General features: G+C 40.0%; 1 protein-coding gene across 1 annotated transcript; it reads left to right on the top strand.

Annotated features, from left to right (window-relative positions):
* Positions 1–2,406: 2,406 nt before the first annotated feature.
* LOC127466528 (protein FAM240B-like) lies at positions 2,407–13,594 on the top strand. Its single transcript, XM_051777406.1, has 3 exons — positions 2,407–2,498; positions 9,166–9,310; positions 10,503–13,594. The coding sequence occupies exons 2-3, from the start codon at positions 9,171–9,173 to the stop codon at positions 10,579–10,581; spliced, it is 219 nt and encodes a 72-aa protein (XP_051633366.1). The 5' UTR covers positions 2,407–2,498; positions 9,166–9,170; the 3' UTR covers positions 10,582–13,594.
* Positions 13,595–14,057: the final 463 nt, after the last annotated feature.

The following is a 14,057-nucleotide window of genomic DNA, read 5'->3' as shown; positions in this document are numbered from 1 at the left end:
TCCCACTGTAAATATTTACAGAAGCACGAAAACTAGTGAACAACTAGCTTTCCTGGGAAGATAGACACCTAAGCCAAGAAGACTCCTCCCACCTACCATCTAAGTCATCTGCTCCATTCTGCAATTTGTGAAACTTGGAGAAGGCTGCTAAGGCTGCTGTGACCTGTCCTGCTCCTGGACCAAGGAGGACAAAGTCCAATAGCAACAGAAATCCCCCCTCACTTTCTAACTGCCGTTGCATCAGTCAAGAATTATAAGGATGTGAGTACCAGATGCCCAGTGAATACAAAAAAAAGCTACCCCAAAACACAGCACAGCATCTGCTTATAAAACTTACCTCTCTGGATTTTATTTTCTCTAGCACCAAAGAGAAAAGAGGCATGAGGTGTTCACTTAATTGGCAAGCTTGTGTAGGTTCTGTACAACGTCTTTTCCTTTCACCTCCTCTTCCTTAGGGTCAGGTCTAAGAATGCACAGAGAGTGAAGGGGCCAGGCTGACAAAATACAGCTAAATGTACCAAGATTACTTGTATAAGAGTAAGAGCTGACTGCTACTTTCGTTTCCAACTCTCCCACACGTGGACAGCAGCACACAGCCAGAGCATCAAGGCAGAATTTGATGGCTGCAGGTGGTAACAGCTCAGGCCCCCCAAAGGTTTACACTTTGTCAGATACTTTGCAGATTCTCCTGTGTCCTCTGCTAACGACATTAAGCAGGTGTTTGCGGGAACTTTGGCAAACTGGAGATGAGAGCTGTTATACAAGCAGGTCCTGGTAAGCAGCTCTGAGACTTACTTGTGAAGTAAACAATGGCTGACATGCAGAAATACGTGTTCTGGTCCGATGATCCTGGGCACTGAAGCTCCCTCCTGAAATTAGATCTTTGCAAAAGTTTATGGAAGGTATTGCCTACATTATAACATAAAAAAAACCCCACAAAAACCCCCAACCAATCAACCAAATCCACCCCCTCCACCAAAAAAACCCCAAAACCCAAAGAAACAAACACTAAACAAACCAAAACAAAACCAAACCTTGAATTCATTGCAATTTTGGCTAGTTGTGTTCCGTGAGAAGGGAAAATTTCTCAAGCCCTGAGTCAAATAATGGCAAGGAAGCACTTATGCTGCTCTGCAACATCGTGGTGCTCAGCATCAATGCTGCACCAAGCCTGGGCATCAACCTCTCTTTATAATACCGTATTATTCTAATATCCACCCAGAAAATCGTATTTATTTGTGATCTCCAAAGCCAGCCAGAGTTTGAGCTGGTTTTCCAAAAGCAGAGCAGTCACCCTTACTCGTGATATGTTGTTTTCTTTTTTCAATGCCACATGTGTAAAAGGGTTCTAAATCTCTGAGACCACAGTACCTTTGTTATCACACATGTGGAGGGAAGAGTTGATTTCTGTGTTTTCATACCATATGAGATGGAACAACACATTAGAGAATGTTAATAGGTACTGTTTTCAAGGAGTTACATGAAGTCATGAGTATTTGGAAATAGCTGGAATTTTCCTTTACAGAGAAAGGCTGCAGCTGCTGGGTTTTGCACGGGATTTTCTCCTGCAAAGCAGGAGAAAAAAATAAATAAGCAAATATGAACTACAGAAAGCATCCATCTAATGGCTGCTGCTTTTACTACTTGGTGTCTGAAAAATTACAACAAAGGAAGGTTAAAATAATCAGCAGTGGTATAAGTACTACTTAAGCCAGCAGTCACATATGGTGTATTAGCAATGTAGATGGATTTAATGAAAACTGAGATCCGTGCAGGTATCTGTCGTCAGCCAAACCTGCAAAATAATTTTCCTCAGAAAATGAAATGTGATGAGAGAAGTGTTCATCTGTAATAGAGTTACGACAACTCCAAACGGTAAAACTAGTGCTGGTCTGATGCATTTCATCAGCTGACACTAACCAAACAGACAATTCCTGTGACAATTGCCTTGAAGAGAACAGACTGTGCAATGGGTCATAATCAAGCACACATCCTTAGATTAACAGCTCCAGAGCACTGCATACTCCTGTAAGTCATCCTGTAAAGCAAAACCAAGTGTGATTTGTCACACCATTTCAGCCTCCATTATAGCTAAGACAGTAGTGTGGAATTTTTCAAGCTTCGTAGGAAGATTATTAAAATGGATAACACCAGCATGCATTTTAAAGAAAATGCTCATCACTTGCCAAGTCGTGCTCTTTGAGGTATCTGCCAGTGTGGGAGGGATGCATGCTCTCAAGGGGACCTGTGTTTCATGGTCATCTCAGGCAGGGGGCTGCAAAGTTCATTAAATGATCTTATCTTGCTGCTGGTTCTGTTCAAAATAGCCTTGATATGATGAAGGATTTATGTTACCTCCACTTCAAATAAAAAGTACCGAGGGATGCATTTCATTACTGCCCTGTGACACTGGAGAAGCCGGGGCTGCAGTGGTAATAACTCCTCATTTGTTTGTGTCACACGGAGGATTTATTTGCAAGAGGAGTCCAGCTCCAAAGGTAAGGAAGTATTTGGGTTTTGTAGTGAGTTTTCCGTAATAATGACAAAAAGAAATGTGTTTGTTCTCTAACTTAAATTCTCACAAAATTATGTCCTAGGAAAGATGAGAGTGTGAGGAAAATGCCAGGGAAGAGTGCCCAGTTTAGCAGAATTCTGAGGAAGATGAGTAGCATTGATACAGAAAAAATATTTATGGATAATTTCCATGTCACAATCCTGAACAAAACACCAAGAGATATGGCTGTACATTCTCAACTGATGGGTTAAATGGTGGCCAAGGTTTCACACACACACTCGTCTCTCAAAGGTTTTTTAACAGAGATCTGCTGCCACCGAGAGACTTTTTAATTCTTTTTTAAGGTGGTAGACACCTTCACATGAATCAGAATAGGTTTCTCTTGCATGTTTTCTCTGAATTGGATGATCTAATGAAGAACATGGGCCCCAGGCAAGATTTATCTTCTTTGACCCTGGACCATTGAGTCTTCCTGTACTCAAAAATCAAACAACAAAGCAAAGCGCGTTCAAGATCCTTGACTAATAAGTATTAATTTATTCTATATACTTGATCTTATGAATTCAGTAGTTCACAGGAGCAGACTTCAAATGTATCTGGCAGTGGGGAAAATCTAATGATCAGGAACAATATTTGATCTCAAAAGCAAACTGTGACCGCTTTAAATATGCTTTAGATACTGAAAATTAAAAGTCAATAGAAGTTGAACAAATCTACAGAAAGCTCAGGAAAGGCATCTGGACATTCTGTACTGCACAAGGAATGCCTGTTCTCTTGATGCTCATCCCTGTGCAACTGCCACCACAGTCCTGGCTGTGTGTGCCCTGGGCAGGGGGTGTGGGAGCCAGGGGTAGGGAGTGGGGGGATCTGAGGGGGCAGAGGGGCTGATGGAAAGTTCCTCCAGGGATTGTCTAGTGAGACCTGCAGGAGTGGAGTCTTGGGCAGCACAGTATAAAAAAGACATTAATATATTAGGGAGCATCCGCAGGAGGGCCACAAGGATGGTGAAGGGTTTGGAGGCAAAGCTTTATGAGGAGCTGCTGAGGCCACTTGGTTTGAGGGGAGACCTCATTGCCTTCTTTAACACTCTCATGAGGGGCAGTGGAGGGGCAGATACTCATCTCTTCATTCTCGTGACCAGTGACAGGACTTGAGGAAATGGCCTGAAACTGAGTCGGGGAAGGTTTAGGTTGGATATCAGGGAGAAGTTCTTCCCCCAGAGGGTGGCTGAGCACTGGAACAGGATCCCCAGGGAAGTGGTCACAGCACCAAGCCTGACAGAGTTCAAGAAGTGTTTAGAAAATGCTCTCAGGCACATGTTGTGATTCTTAGTGGTGTCCTGCACAGGATCAGGAGCTGGACTCAATGATTCTGATGGGTCCCTTCAAGCTCAGCATATTCTATGATTCTATGAAACACAGCTCCAGCAAGAAGTGGAGAGAGATTTTCCAAATGGAACAACAGAGCTGAGGAAACCAGCCAGAAAGGTGTTTGAAAACAGAGGTCTGAATCAGTCAGGCTAGGCTGGAGGACTAGCATGGGAGGTGGAGAGCAGTGTGTAACAGTATGTAATGCAAAAATCACATAGCTACCACAAACCTTGCCTTAATATACTTCTTTGTCATAAAGCTATCATATGAGTAGAGGTCCAAATTTTGTTACAGTGCAAAGTAGTTGAAGAATAGTTATTCTCTATATCAGAAAAATAGACTCAGACCCATCAGCTTTCCACAGAAAAGCAATAATGGGCTATGGGAATTAGAAACAAGAGAATGCTTGAAGAGAGACTTCTACATAGTGCCTGGGTGCAAACATTTCAGCTTACATATTAAAACTGTTAAACTTGTCTGTTAGAATTGATTTGCTAGACACACACCTGTAACTCCCACCAGTATTGCCCAGTCACATGTCAGTATTGTCAGTTGTCATTTCCATACACTGAAAAATCCCACTACATGCAAAAAGTCCAATTAAATTGATTGAAGTTTATATGCAGAGAACTGACTGATCACACATCCTGCTAAGAGCATGTACTTCAAATTCTACCAAGCTAGGAAATACTGCTTGCAGAATAAATCACTTGCCTAGAATACCCTCATTTCACTGCAAACCCAAGGCAATGCTGTTTACAAAGGAAAAGCATTGATTGATAGTCTGCAATGCCAAACTGCAAATGAAAGCAGAACAGTACAGCACACATGCAAAATCACACATCTTTGCTGGTAAGACACACTAATGAATTTTTCAAAGAGACCAGCACAGTGTCAGGGACTTACATGCGCCAGAAGACCACACCAGCCTTCCCCCATCCTCAGGCTGGTGCTGCAGATCAGCTCCTCCTGTAGCTGCCCATCACTGAGGCAGGCAGAGCAGGCTGTGAGGAACCTCTCCCAGGCTGCTCAGGCTGTTTGTGAGATAAACTGCACTGTGCAACCTGCCACACAGACTGAAGGGTACAGGGAACTCAACCAAAGCGCTTCCTTCTGCCTCCCAAGAGTTTTATCCAGAGTCTGGAGACCTAAGTTAGACTTGAAACCGGTATGCTTTCCCAGGGGGGAGCACAAGGAAACTTCAGTCAGCCCTCTGAGATATGAATTGCTGCCAACTGCAGGAGCACGAGATGAATGACATATCCAAGACCCAAGGAAAAGGAGGGAAATCATGGCCGTGATTGCTGGTCCTGTTTTCTAAAATCAAAGCAGATTTCTCTTGTTTGAACATCAAATATTATCATTAGTGTAGATAGTCTACTCTTTCATATATCATGCAATGTTTTGTTAATCCAGTGCATTTATATAATAAGCAGGTCACAAAGCAAGTCCATGAAAAGTCAGGTGAATACAATGTTGTATTATTTTTAGGGAGAGAGCTCTGACTGTGCTTTGGAAGAAGCACAAGAAGGGAGAAAAATACCTCTCTTGACTCATGCTTTGTAAATTTTTAAAAACATTTCATATAACAATCTGTGTTCTACTACAGGAAGAAAATTCACACTTTTCTTTACACACCATTTTCTAGCTAAGAAACTTTTGACTCCCAATTGTCTCCATGAAAAAATGTGTTTCTGATGGTGTTAATGGTTTCTCATTAGTATGAGGTTTTGGCCTCAAACTATTGATTTTTTTTTTTCTTACCAAAAAATCAACATGTCAGATCAAATTGATATTTTGTTCTGCCAGCATAATTTTTGAGTTCCGGCTAACAGTGACAGTATCGCAGCTCCCCCAACTTTGTAAGATCCCCTTTAGCAAATTGAGCCTAAATAATATCAACCCCCTGGAAAATTATTAAATGAAAAAATAAGCAATCATCTTCATCATGTATTGGATAAAACCTTCCCAAAGCTTATTGTGTTATTCCCTTTGTTTGAGAGCAGCTACATTTGTTCACTGGCTTGCAACCAGGGCTCTGTCAGAGAAGATTACCAGGAAGAGCCTCTCGTTATTGTCCTCTGGAAGGATTGTCACTAGAGGCTTAAATAAAGCTTCATTTAGTCCTAGCTGAGGCAGGGGAGTTGAAGTCAGAACTAACTGCAAGATCTATAAAAGTGCATCACAACTGCCTATGTGCTTTAACAGGGTATTTCTGCCCATTATTGTACCATACACAGAGTTTATTTGTTCAGGCTGATTTGGAGGCTGCTTCCATGACGTCTTTCTATTCTTCTCTTTCCCTATTACACGAGGTCCCTTATCCTGACTACTTTGAATGAGGCTCCTAAGCATGAAAATAAACTGTTTCCAGGTGATAACAGCTACTGCAAAGCCACAATAACAGGCTTAAGTCGTGTAGCTCTCCTCTGCAGAAAGCTGAAGCAGGAGGGAATATAAAGAATTCCTACCACTGAGAACTAGTGACACACTGATAGACCAGGTTTGATATCCCTGGTTGCTCACACACAGGTTTATGGCAACAGTTTTGGAATGGATGGCAGGACAGAGGGGAATTCCAACATAAAGGCAAAAGAAACCAGGTGAGTTACTTCAGTGGGGTTTTTGTGCGGTTCCTGCAATCACCATGTGAACAGGCTCAAAGAGACAGTTTGGAACACAAAGCAATTTAGGGTAGGGTGATTCTACAGTTCAGAGAAGCAGATGCTGGCACATTTACACACTGGTGTTTATCAAGGACATATAAGGATCAGCAAAGTAACGATGCAGAAATTCGACATTCAGTAACTTTGATATTTGCCCATAGTTGTTCTCCAGAATTAGGGGGAATGAAAACAAAGAGGAATGTTTAGACTTAGGAAGAGAAAATTCAGCACCATCATATCCATATGTTAACACAATATAAAAGGTTACAAAGGAATGATGGCTTGGACAATGCTCTTAGTGTGCCTCATCAAGCACACAGAAAGAAAACATCATAGATAATAGAGAAAAGCACTAATTCTGTTCCCCATACCTATAAAAAAAAAAAGAAGACCTCCTAGTGGGTAGTATTATACAAAATTTGTAGTCTCTACAGATTTCTAACATTCTTCTAAATAATGCCAGCACCAGATGTGAGGTGAACAGCAAGAGAAACTAATTCTGAATATCTCTTTTACTGGCTTTACAATTTTTCCTTGGGATTTTTTGCTGTAGGGGCAGGTCACATCTATAAAATACATTCAAGCCAGCATCAAGAATTTATATATAATACGACCAAACCATGAGGCAGAGCATTTAAAACCAGTAAACAATATGTGTATTCTGAAAGTATATGAATGGGCTCAATTATACCTTAAAGCAATGAGTTCCATAACTTTGCCTTATTCAGGAGTAATATTTACCCTTTTATATATATATATATATGTAAATATAAATATATATTTATATATATATATAAAAGACACATCCACAGGGTATTAAACAAGAATACATAATAATTCAGAGGGATGAAGTTATTATGCCTTGGTATCTCTTCTGATAAAGAAACCAGGAGACATTATTTCCTGGCAATTTATTTCAGAGCCCCAGAGATGTATGGGAACTTTGCTTTCTGATCTCCAGAAAGAGTTATTCTCAGAGATTAACTCCTAGAGTGGAAAGTCCATTAGTCTTACCCAGATGGCTGTTACCATACATTTTTCATACATTTGTAGATTGTCCCTGGTACACAAAAGGTTTGAAAGGGTAGTAACTGCCACCTGGAAAGAATTGTTTGGGTTAGCATTGATATATATGTGGATATTTATAGAATACATATGTTTTATGAAAACCCATACTCGTATTAAATGAACTTTTTGACCTGGAATTGGTTATCCCATAGCACAGCTTGAGATATACTTGCAATTCACATTTCAGACTAATGTCAACACTTACACATCCAGCTGTAATTTGTTCAGGACCTGAAAATATGCCCAGTAATTTTTTTTTTTGCAAAGTTCAGGCTCAGGTACTGTGCTTCTATCATATGGAGGCCATGAGTTAGCATATGGAGGTTTTACGGGGAACCACCGTGAAGTCACAGGGAAATCCCAACAAGAAAAGGGACCTCTTCAGAAGGGCTGGTTTTGTCCTCTGCTCACAGAGTCTTTATAATGTGTCTCTCAATTTTTCACAAAACAGCCAACTGAAATTATTTGAAGATTATCAGTTCCCAGTTTTCTATTTTCTTATGATACCTGGCAGGGGAATGGCTGCAATTTCGTCAAGCTTTTCCAAGCTAGCCTTGAGGGGCTTGTTTACTATCTCCCTATGGCTCTGATTAACATAAATTACAAATAATTGCCATGGATTCAAACAATGCATGAGAGAGCCCTAAATACTTGTTAAAAAAATTAAATGTTCTGGAAAATATTATAATGGCACGTTCATGCAAAACCACACAGCAATTTGAAAGGCAGCATGGATATACTAATTCCATATTTAATGAAGTTTTGAAAATAATGAAATGATTTCCTGGCTGCGATGTGGGATAGAGGGAATTGACTATTAGCCCATGAAAAGTCATCCTGAGACAGATATTCTTTCCCTAGGACAAGATTCACTCCAAAATCTATTTTTAAGATGACATTAAATAGAGGGGAAAGTACACAATTGTCACAAATATATAAATATATTAAACAAATTGGCTCTACTTTGAGAATTGTAGAAGAGGGTAAAATATTTAGCAAGTAAGAAGGCTTTTGTGAGTCAGCATGCTATGAAATTATGTACATACTTTAATACATACAAATTTTCTCCATTTCCAAATGAAGATGATAAGTGTTAGAATGATTAGCAGCAAGTTACCAGAACAATAGTCACTTCATCATTTGATGCACATGAAAACAGTGAGGCCAAAAACCCCAATAGATGTGCCAATTTTTATATTTTCCTTCTATTTTTGAGTACAGGAAAAGGTACCTTAATGGCTAAATCAGCGAATACAACAGAACCATCCTGGATTGTGATCTTAAAGGTCACATTCAGATGTAAGTGAGAGATATTTTAGGTGAAGGAGTAGGAACTCAGATCACTGTCGACAGCACACCCTCGAGTGTCAGAGCTACAAAAGAAAAGCTTAAATAGTGTCATTCCCACTCATCCTGCTCCTGCTAAAACAGGGACTGTGTAGCCCTAATGCTATGAAAGCCCAAAACATCCAGAGTGTGCTACAGCCATGAAAATGGATGAGGAACCAGTAACTTGTCCTGTGGTCGTTTCAAATTTCTCCCCTAGAGAAAATGAACAGCCAATATATGAGGCACGAGGTGCGGGGATGTGAGACCAGTGACCTGAGGAACTTCTGGGAAAAGACCATCGAGCAACAAACTCGGTACCTGCAAAACGAGAAGGAACGTCAGCGAAGAAGTGCTCTGACAAAGTGGGTAATCTGCACCCAGAAAGGTTATTTGATTTTGCGTTGTAACTGTTTGGGGTTTTTTAAGGAAAAGTGATACCTATACTTAAATCATGCGACGAAATCAGAAAGTCGTTTTGGTCTATGGAAAATAGTAGAGCTTCCCAAATTGGCATGGTTAATGTGTCTAAGCTGTGACTTCTCGGGATAGGAGAATAATGGGCCCAAAACACAGAACTTTCTGGAGTTGTCAGAACAACATCTAACAGTGCAGGCTTGTCTTGAACATAAAGGCTTATGTTCAGAGCAGAGTACCTGGCCTACCTTCCTTCCCTGTGGCTTTTTTTCATAAAAATAGAGTCTGAATTATTTAGGACTGTTTTATTTATGTAGGGTAATTCCATTGTAAAGCAGACGATCCAAGCATACTAACTGACTAAGGCAACCACCATTCATAGCCATATTTACCTCAGTCAGTCACATTTACTGGAATCAATCACAGTGAGAAAGACCAGCCTGCAAACAGATCAGTACTTCTACTTCTCATTATGTCTCTGCAAGTGGAAGGCATATACAAAGATATATATTTTAGTTATTTATTATAGTTATTTTGGCTGGAGATCATTCAGTGAGAAAGCATTTTCTCAGAGTCTCTCTCATACCTCTCTGCACTGATGCTTGAACACTAAAAGCAAGGAGGGTCTTACATTAACAACCCTGGATGGAGGAACGCTGGAATGAGTCTCTAGCATGTTTTATCCATCTGCAACAAACCTGATCTCAATGCTTCACCTCCTCACTCAGGAAATTCCTTCCTTTTCTATTTGAGTAAGTCTTTCTGTGGCACCTAGAAACTTCCAAAAGGAAAGCAAAGTGCCAGCTGTCACCTGAAGGGGTCTGTTGTGGGTCTAACAGAAGTCTGAACATGAGCAAGCCCAGCTGGGTAGCGCTGAGGAGGAGGAGGGGACCGGGGAGGTGCTGGGTGCTGTGACCCAGCAGGTGGCAGGAGATCTCCAGGGCGGGTGACAAACCCCTCTGGCACACAGGCGATGGAGAGGTGACAATGAAACACAGAGCTCAGGGGAGCCCTCACCCGGATTTATCCAGCAAAGAACTCCGCAGGGGCAGGACGATTTGCATGACAACTGGGAAAAAGAACCGAAATCTGTTCCCTGTAAGAATATGGGGACAAGCTGATCCGTGTTTCTGTCCCTAGGCTCAGAAATGAATGGATGGAGAGGCTGGAAAAACGGATAAAGATGTTGAGGACCCAACCTGAAGACCCATCTAGCTGAAGATCCCACACCCATTACATGCTGCAGGGAGGGGGGGGGGAAGAAAATAATTTTGTAGGAAAGTGTGATGGTGTGATGCAAAAGCTGAAGTCAATTTTACTTTGTGGCTTAAATGAGCTATAATTAATTAGCTGTCATTGTTAGAAGTTTCATATGTGAAATCTCAATTGCTGCTTTTAAGATTATGCATCCATCCCATTGTTTGATAAATGGAAAAGGTAGTACTCTGAAGTATTTAACACTAATAAATCATGCTTCACTGAGTTGTAGATGGCTAGAAAAAGAGTTTACTTTCACAGTTTTGCTCAGCAAATGCATTTCCTCAACATTTCAGGTTTCTGTATAGGCTGACTGTAATATAATGAATTTAGATTGTTTAATGAATAATAGAGATTTTAATTTTTAACACAGCAGACTCCAGCTCAGAATGAGGAAGATGGGACATGCAGAGACAATGCCACCATATCTCACGTCATTAGTGGAGCCTAAATTGTGGGAATTAGAGATCCCAGCTGCCCTATTAAAAGTCTGTGAAGTCGTGAATATATGTCCTGACAAACAGTCTCTGTGAGACACCTACAAGAGCTATTTAATTAACCCACATTAACTTAGTTAACCCACATGAGCTACCTTGAGACACTCTATCAGCAACGATAAAATAACTTGAAGTTTTGAGACTGCTTCTGGTACCTGATCTGTCTTGTCTAGATTGACATATCTGTTTCACCGAGTAGCTCGATGCACTTTAAAAACTGTCTGTCATCATAAGTGATGAGCACATTTTCTCCTCCAACACTTTTTCCCTCCAAGACCCAGCGTTTATTCCTTAACGACCGGTACCTTCGGAACGGTGGCAGTTTTCCTCTCCCACATTTGTCATTAGTCAGAAATGTTTCTAGTTCGCCTCCTAACGCTTCATTAGGAAATGTGGCATTTCCTCCAGCAATATCAAAGCCTTTCAGCCGGTGGTGTAATCAAATCACTTCCTTTTTAGGATGACTGCTTTGTTGTCATCAGAGTGCTTCGGGTAATGTACTGCAAAATGAGTTGTTTTGAGCACGCTAAAAAAACTCTTCCCTGAATTGCATAACCTTTTAGTCCCTTTTTGTAAGACCGTTTCACTACTTCTCTGGTAATTCATATTGTTTCAGAGTAAAGAGGATTTGAATTGCCAGTGGGGCAAGTAGGGAACAGGAAGTGGATGTTCTAAAATATTCTAAAGATATTCTAAAATATTTAGAATATCCACATCTTTTAAATCAACACAAAAATTCGAAATGCTAATTTTTTTATCTCTTTATCCGTTTTTGTGGTTTCCAAAGGCCAAAATTTATCATGGGAATTTAAACATGTAAATAATGTTTGGGAAGCCTGAGAAATCCATGAAAGCATGTTAAAAAAAAAAAAAAAATGACCTTGGATTGCTTATTCAAAAATCAAGACATCAGCAGCTTATGTCACCAAATGTGAGAGCAGAGTTTGCCAAGCGCCTGAAAAAAGTTACCAAACTCATGTTCTTCAGTTTATTCTTTTTCTTAAACAATTTTCAAAGTGAATATGAAGGCTAACAGTATCACTGCAATAAAGCTGTGCTTAAATAAACAATTACCAGGTAGGCACATGACTTAATGTAGGGCTTTAGTAAAAAAATTGATAGATTTCTTGGAAAATGCCAGTTAACACAGTTCAATTCCCACATCATCTGCCTGTGCTTGGTGCCTAGTGAAGCTCTACCTGAACTCTGTCATCAAACAGCTTTGGGTTTTATACCATTTTGGCTGAACTAAGCTAAGGGAAGCATTTTGCATTCCCTCATTCCTTGTGTAAGTGATTGTAAAAGGTGCAAAACAGAAGGGGTCAGAGCTGGTGTATTTTAAAAATTAAAACTGTACCCCTGGAATAAGCTTTTCTTTACTTCGCACATAGTCAAGATCCTTCTTTTACTCTCCTCATAAATTAAGTCAGGGTAAGGAGAACCCATAGAGAGCCAGGAAAAGAAAGATGTGCTGGGAATTGATTTCCATCTGAGTTTCTCATTGCACTTGTGTGGTTATGTGGTCACTTAAGAATTCTTCAGAATAGGTCCCTATCAAGCCAAGAACACCCTAAAATCATCTCTTGAAAATAATAAAAAGGAACTTATTTTTTATGGACTACATCTATTCCAGCCCAAGGCCAAGACGAGTTCTGAAAATAAATTTCCAAAGTTAAGCCACTTTCCTCTGAGCTTTGCAATTTTGCCTCTAGTGTCTAGATGAATTATTTCAGGCTCAGTTTCCACAGTGCTAGATTCAGGACTTTGGGCCAGATAATCGTCATTTTTCTAAATACTAGTCACATGTTTTGATACAAACAGCATCACTTTTGCAGGGGTAATCTACCTAGGTTTTTTGTAAATTACCACCCAGAACAGAAACCATATCCAAGAAACAAGTATAATCTAGAGTCAACCAGCAAAAATAGAGTGTGATAACATGAAAATTCAAATCTAGATGTCAAGTAATAATCTTGTCAGAAGCTGGAGCAGACTCCAAGATGAAAATGGTTCTGGCAATTTCAAACCAAAAATATAAATATATTCTTTACCTTGAAGATTACAAGAGAAATTAAAAGGAAGAAATAAGCAAAAAAAACCCAAACAAACAAACTGAAATACCTGTGAAATTGAGAAATGACATTATAACAAGGACTAGAGAAACCTTACTGCAGGACTGGGAAAGTCATCAGTTAAAAACTGACAAAATAAGCTGGGTTTTATAAAATCATTATGGTTAGAGAGGATGTTTGGATGCTCTTCAGACTATTTTCCACCAACATTAAATTCCAGAGGAGTGCAGTATTCAGCTAAATAGGTTAGATGTAACTCAAACATTTATAAAACAGCTCCTTGAAGACATTTCATGTCTTGATTTTTTTTTCCTATCCAGATTTTCACACTGTTTTTGAGCATAACAGCGAAAGACTTTGAGTTACGGCAACCTGTTTTTATTAACTGTGCAATTAAAATGTGGTTGATACTTGGTCATCTTCCTAGCTTTCATTATTTTGCCATTCCTTTGCTTCATCCTGACACACAGTAGCAAGAAAATGCACGTCACTTTGTCTGGACAAATGTATGGTGCAGAACTTTTTGAAAGAGCTCATAACAGTAACAAAAGGGTAATGTAGTAAAGTTTTACTGTTCTTTGAAGCAAACACTAAATAATCTGAACCCAGCTGCTTTTAAATAGAACTTATGGGAAGTATGCTGCCTGTTAGCACAAGAGTGACAGATGCTCCATTTTAGCTGTATTAATGATCCTTCTAGTGAACAGATAAGGGCTGACAGCTGTGAAGAATGACTCTGCCAGTAACTTAACAGAATCCTGAGCAGTTCAGCCCAAACTGAGACAGCTTAAATACAGTACTCTAACTCAGTAGTCCTTCCTGACCAAGGTCCTCCCTTCACCAAGGATCTCCTCTCTGGAGTTCTCTAA

The sequence above is a fragment of the Manacus candei genome, unplaced genomic scaffold, assembly GCF_025592945.1.
Source record: "Manacus candei isolate 608988 ecotype Guabito, Panama unplaced genomic scaffold, ASM2559294v1 h1tg000010l, whole genome shotgun sequence".
Taxonomy (NCBI): Eukaryota; Metazoa; Chordata; class Aves; order Passeriformes; family Pipridae; genus Manacus; species Manacus candei.
Note: the sequence above shows the minus strand (reverse complement) of the source record. Positions and strands in the feature narration are given on the sequence as shown.

Coding starts and splice junctions, on each gene's coding strand:
- LOC127466528 (XM_051777406.1), top strand. CDS start 9,171: ATGAACAGCCAATATATGAGGCACGAGGTGCGGGGATGTGAGACCAGT. Junction 9,311..10,502: donor CGAAGAAGTGCTCTGACAAA/GTGGGTAATCTG, acceptor TTCTGTCCCTAG/GCTCAGAAATGAATGGATGG.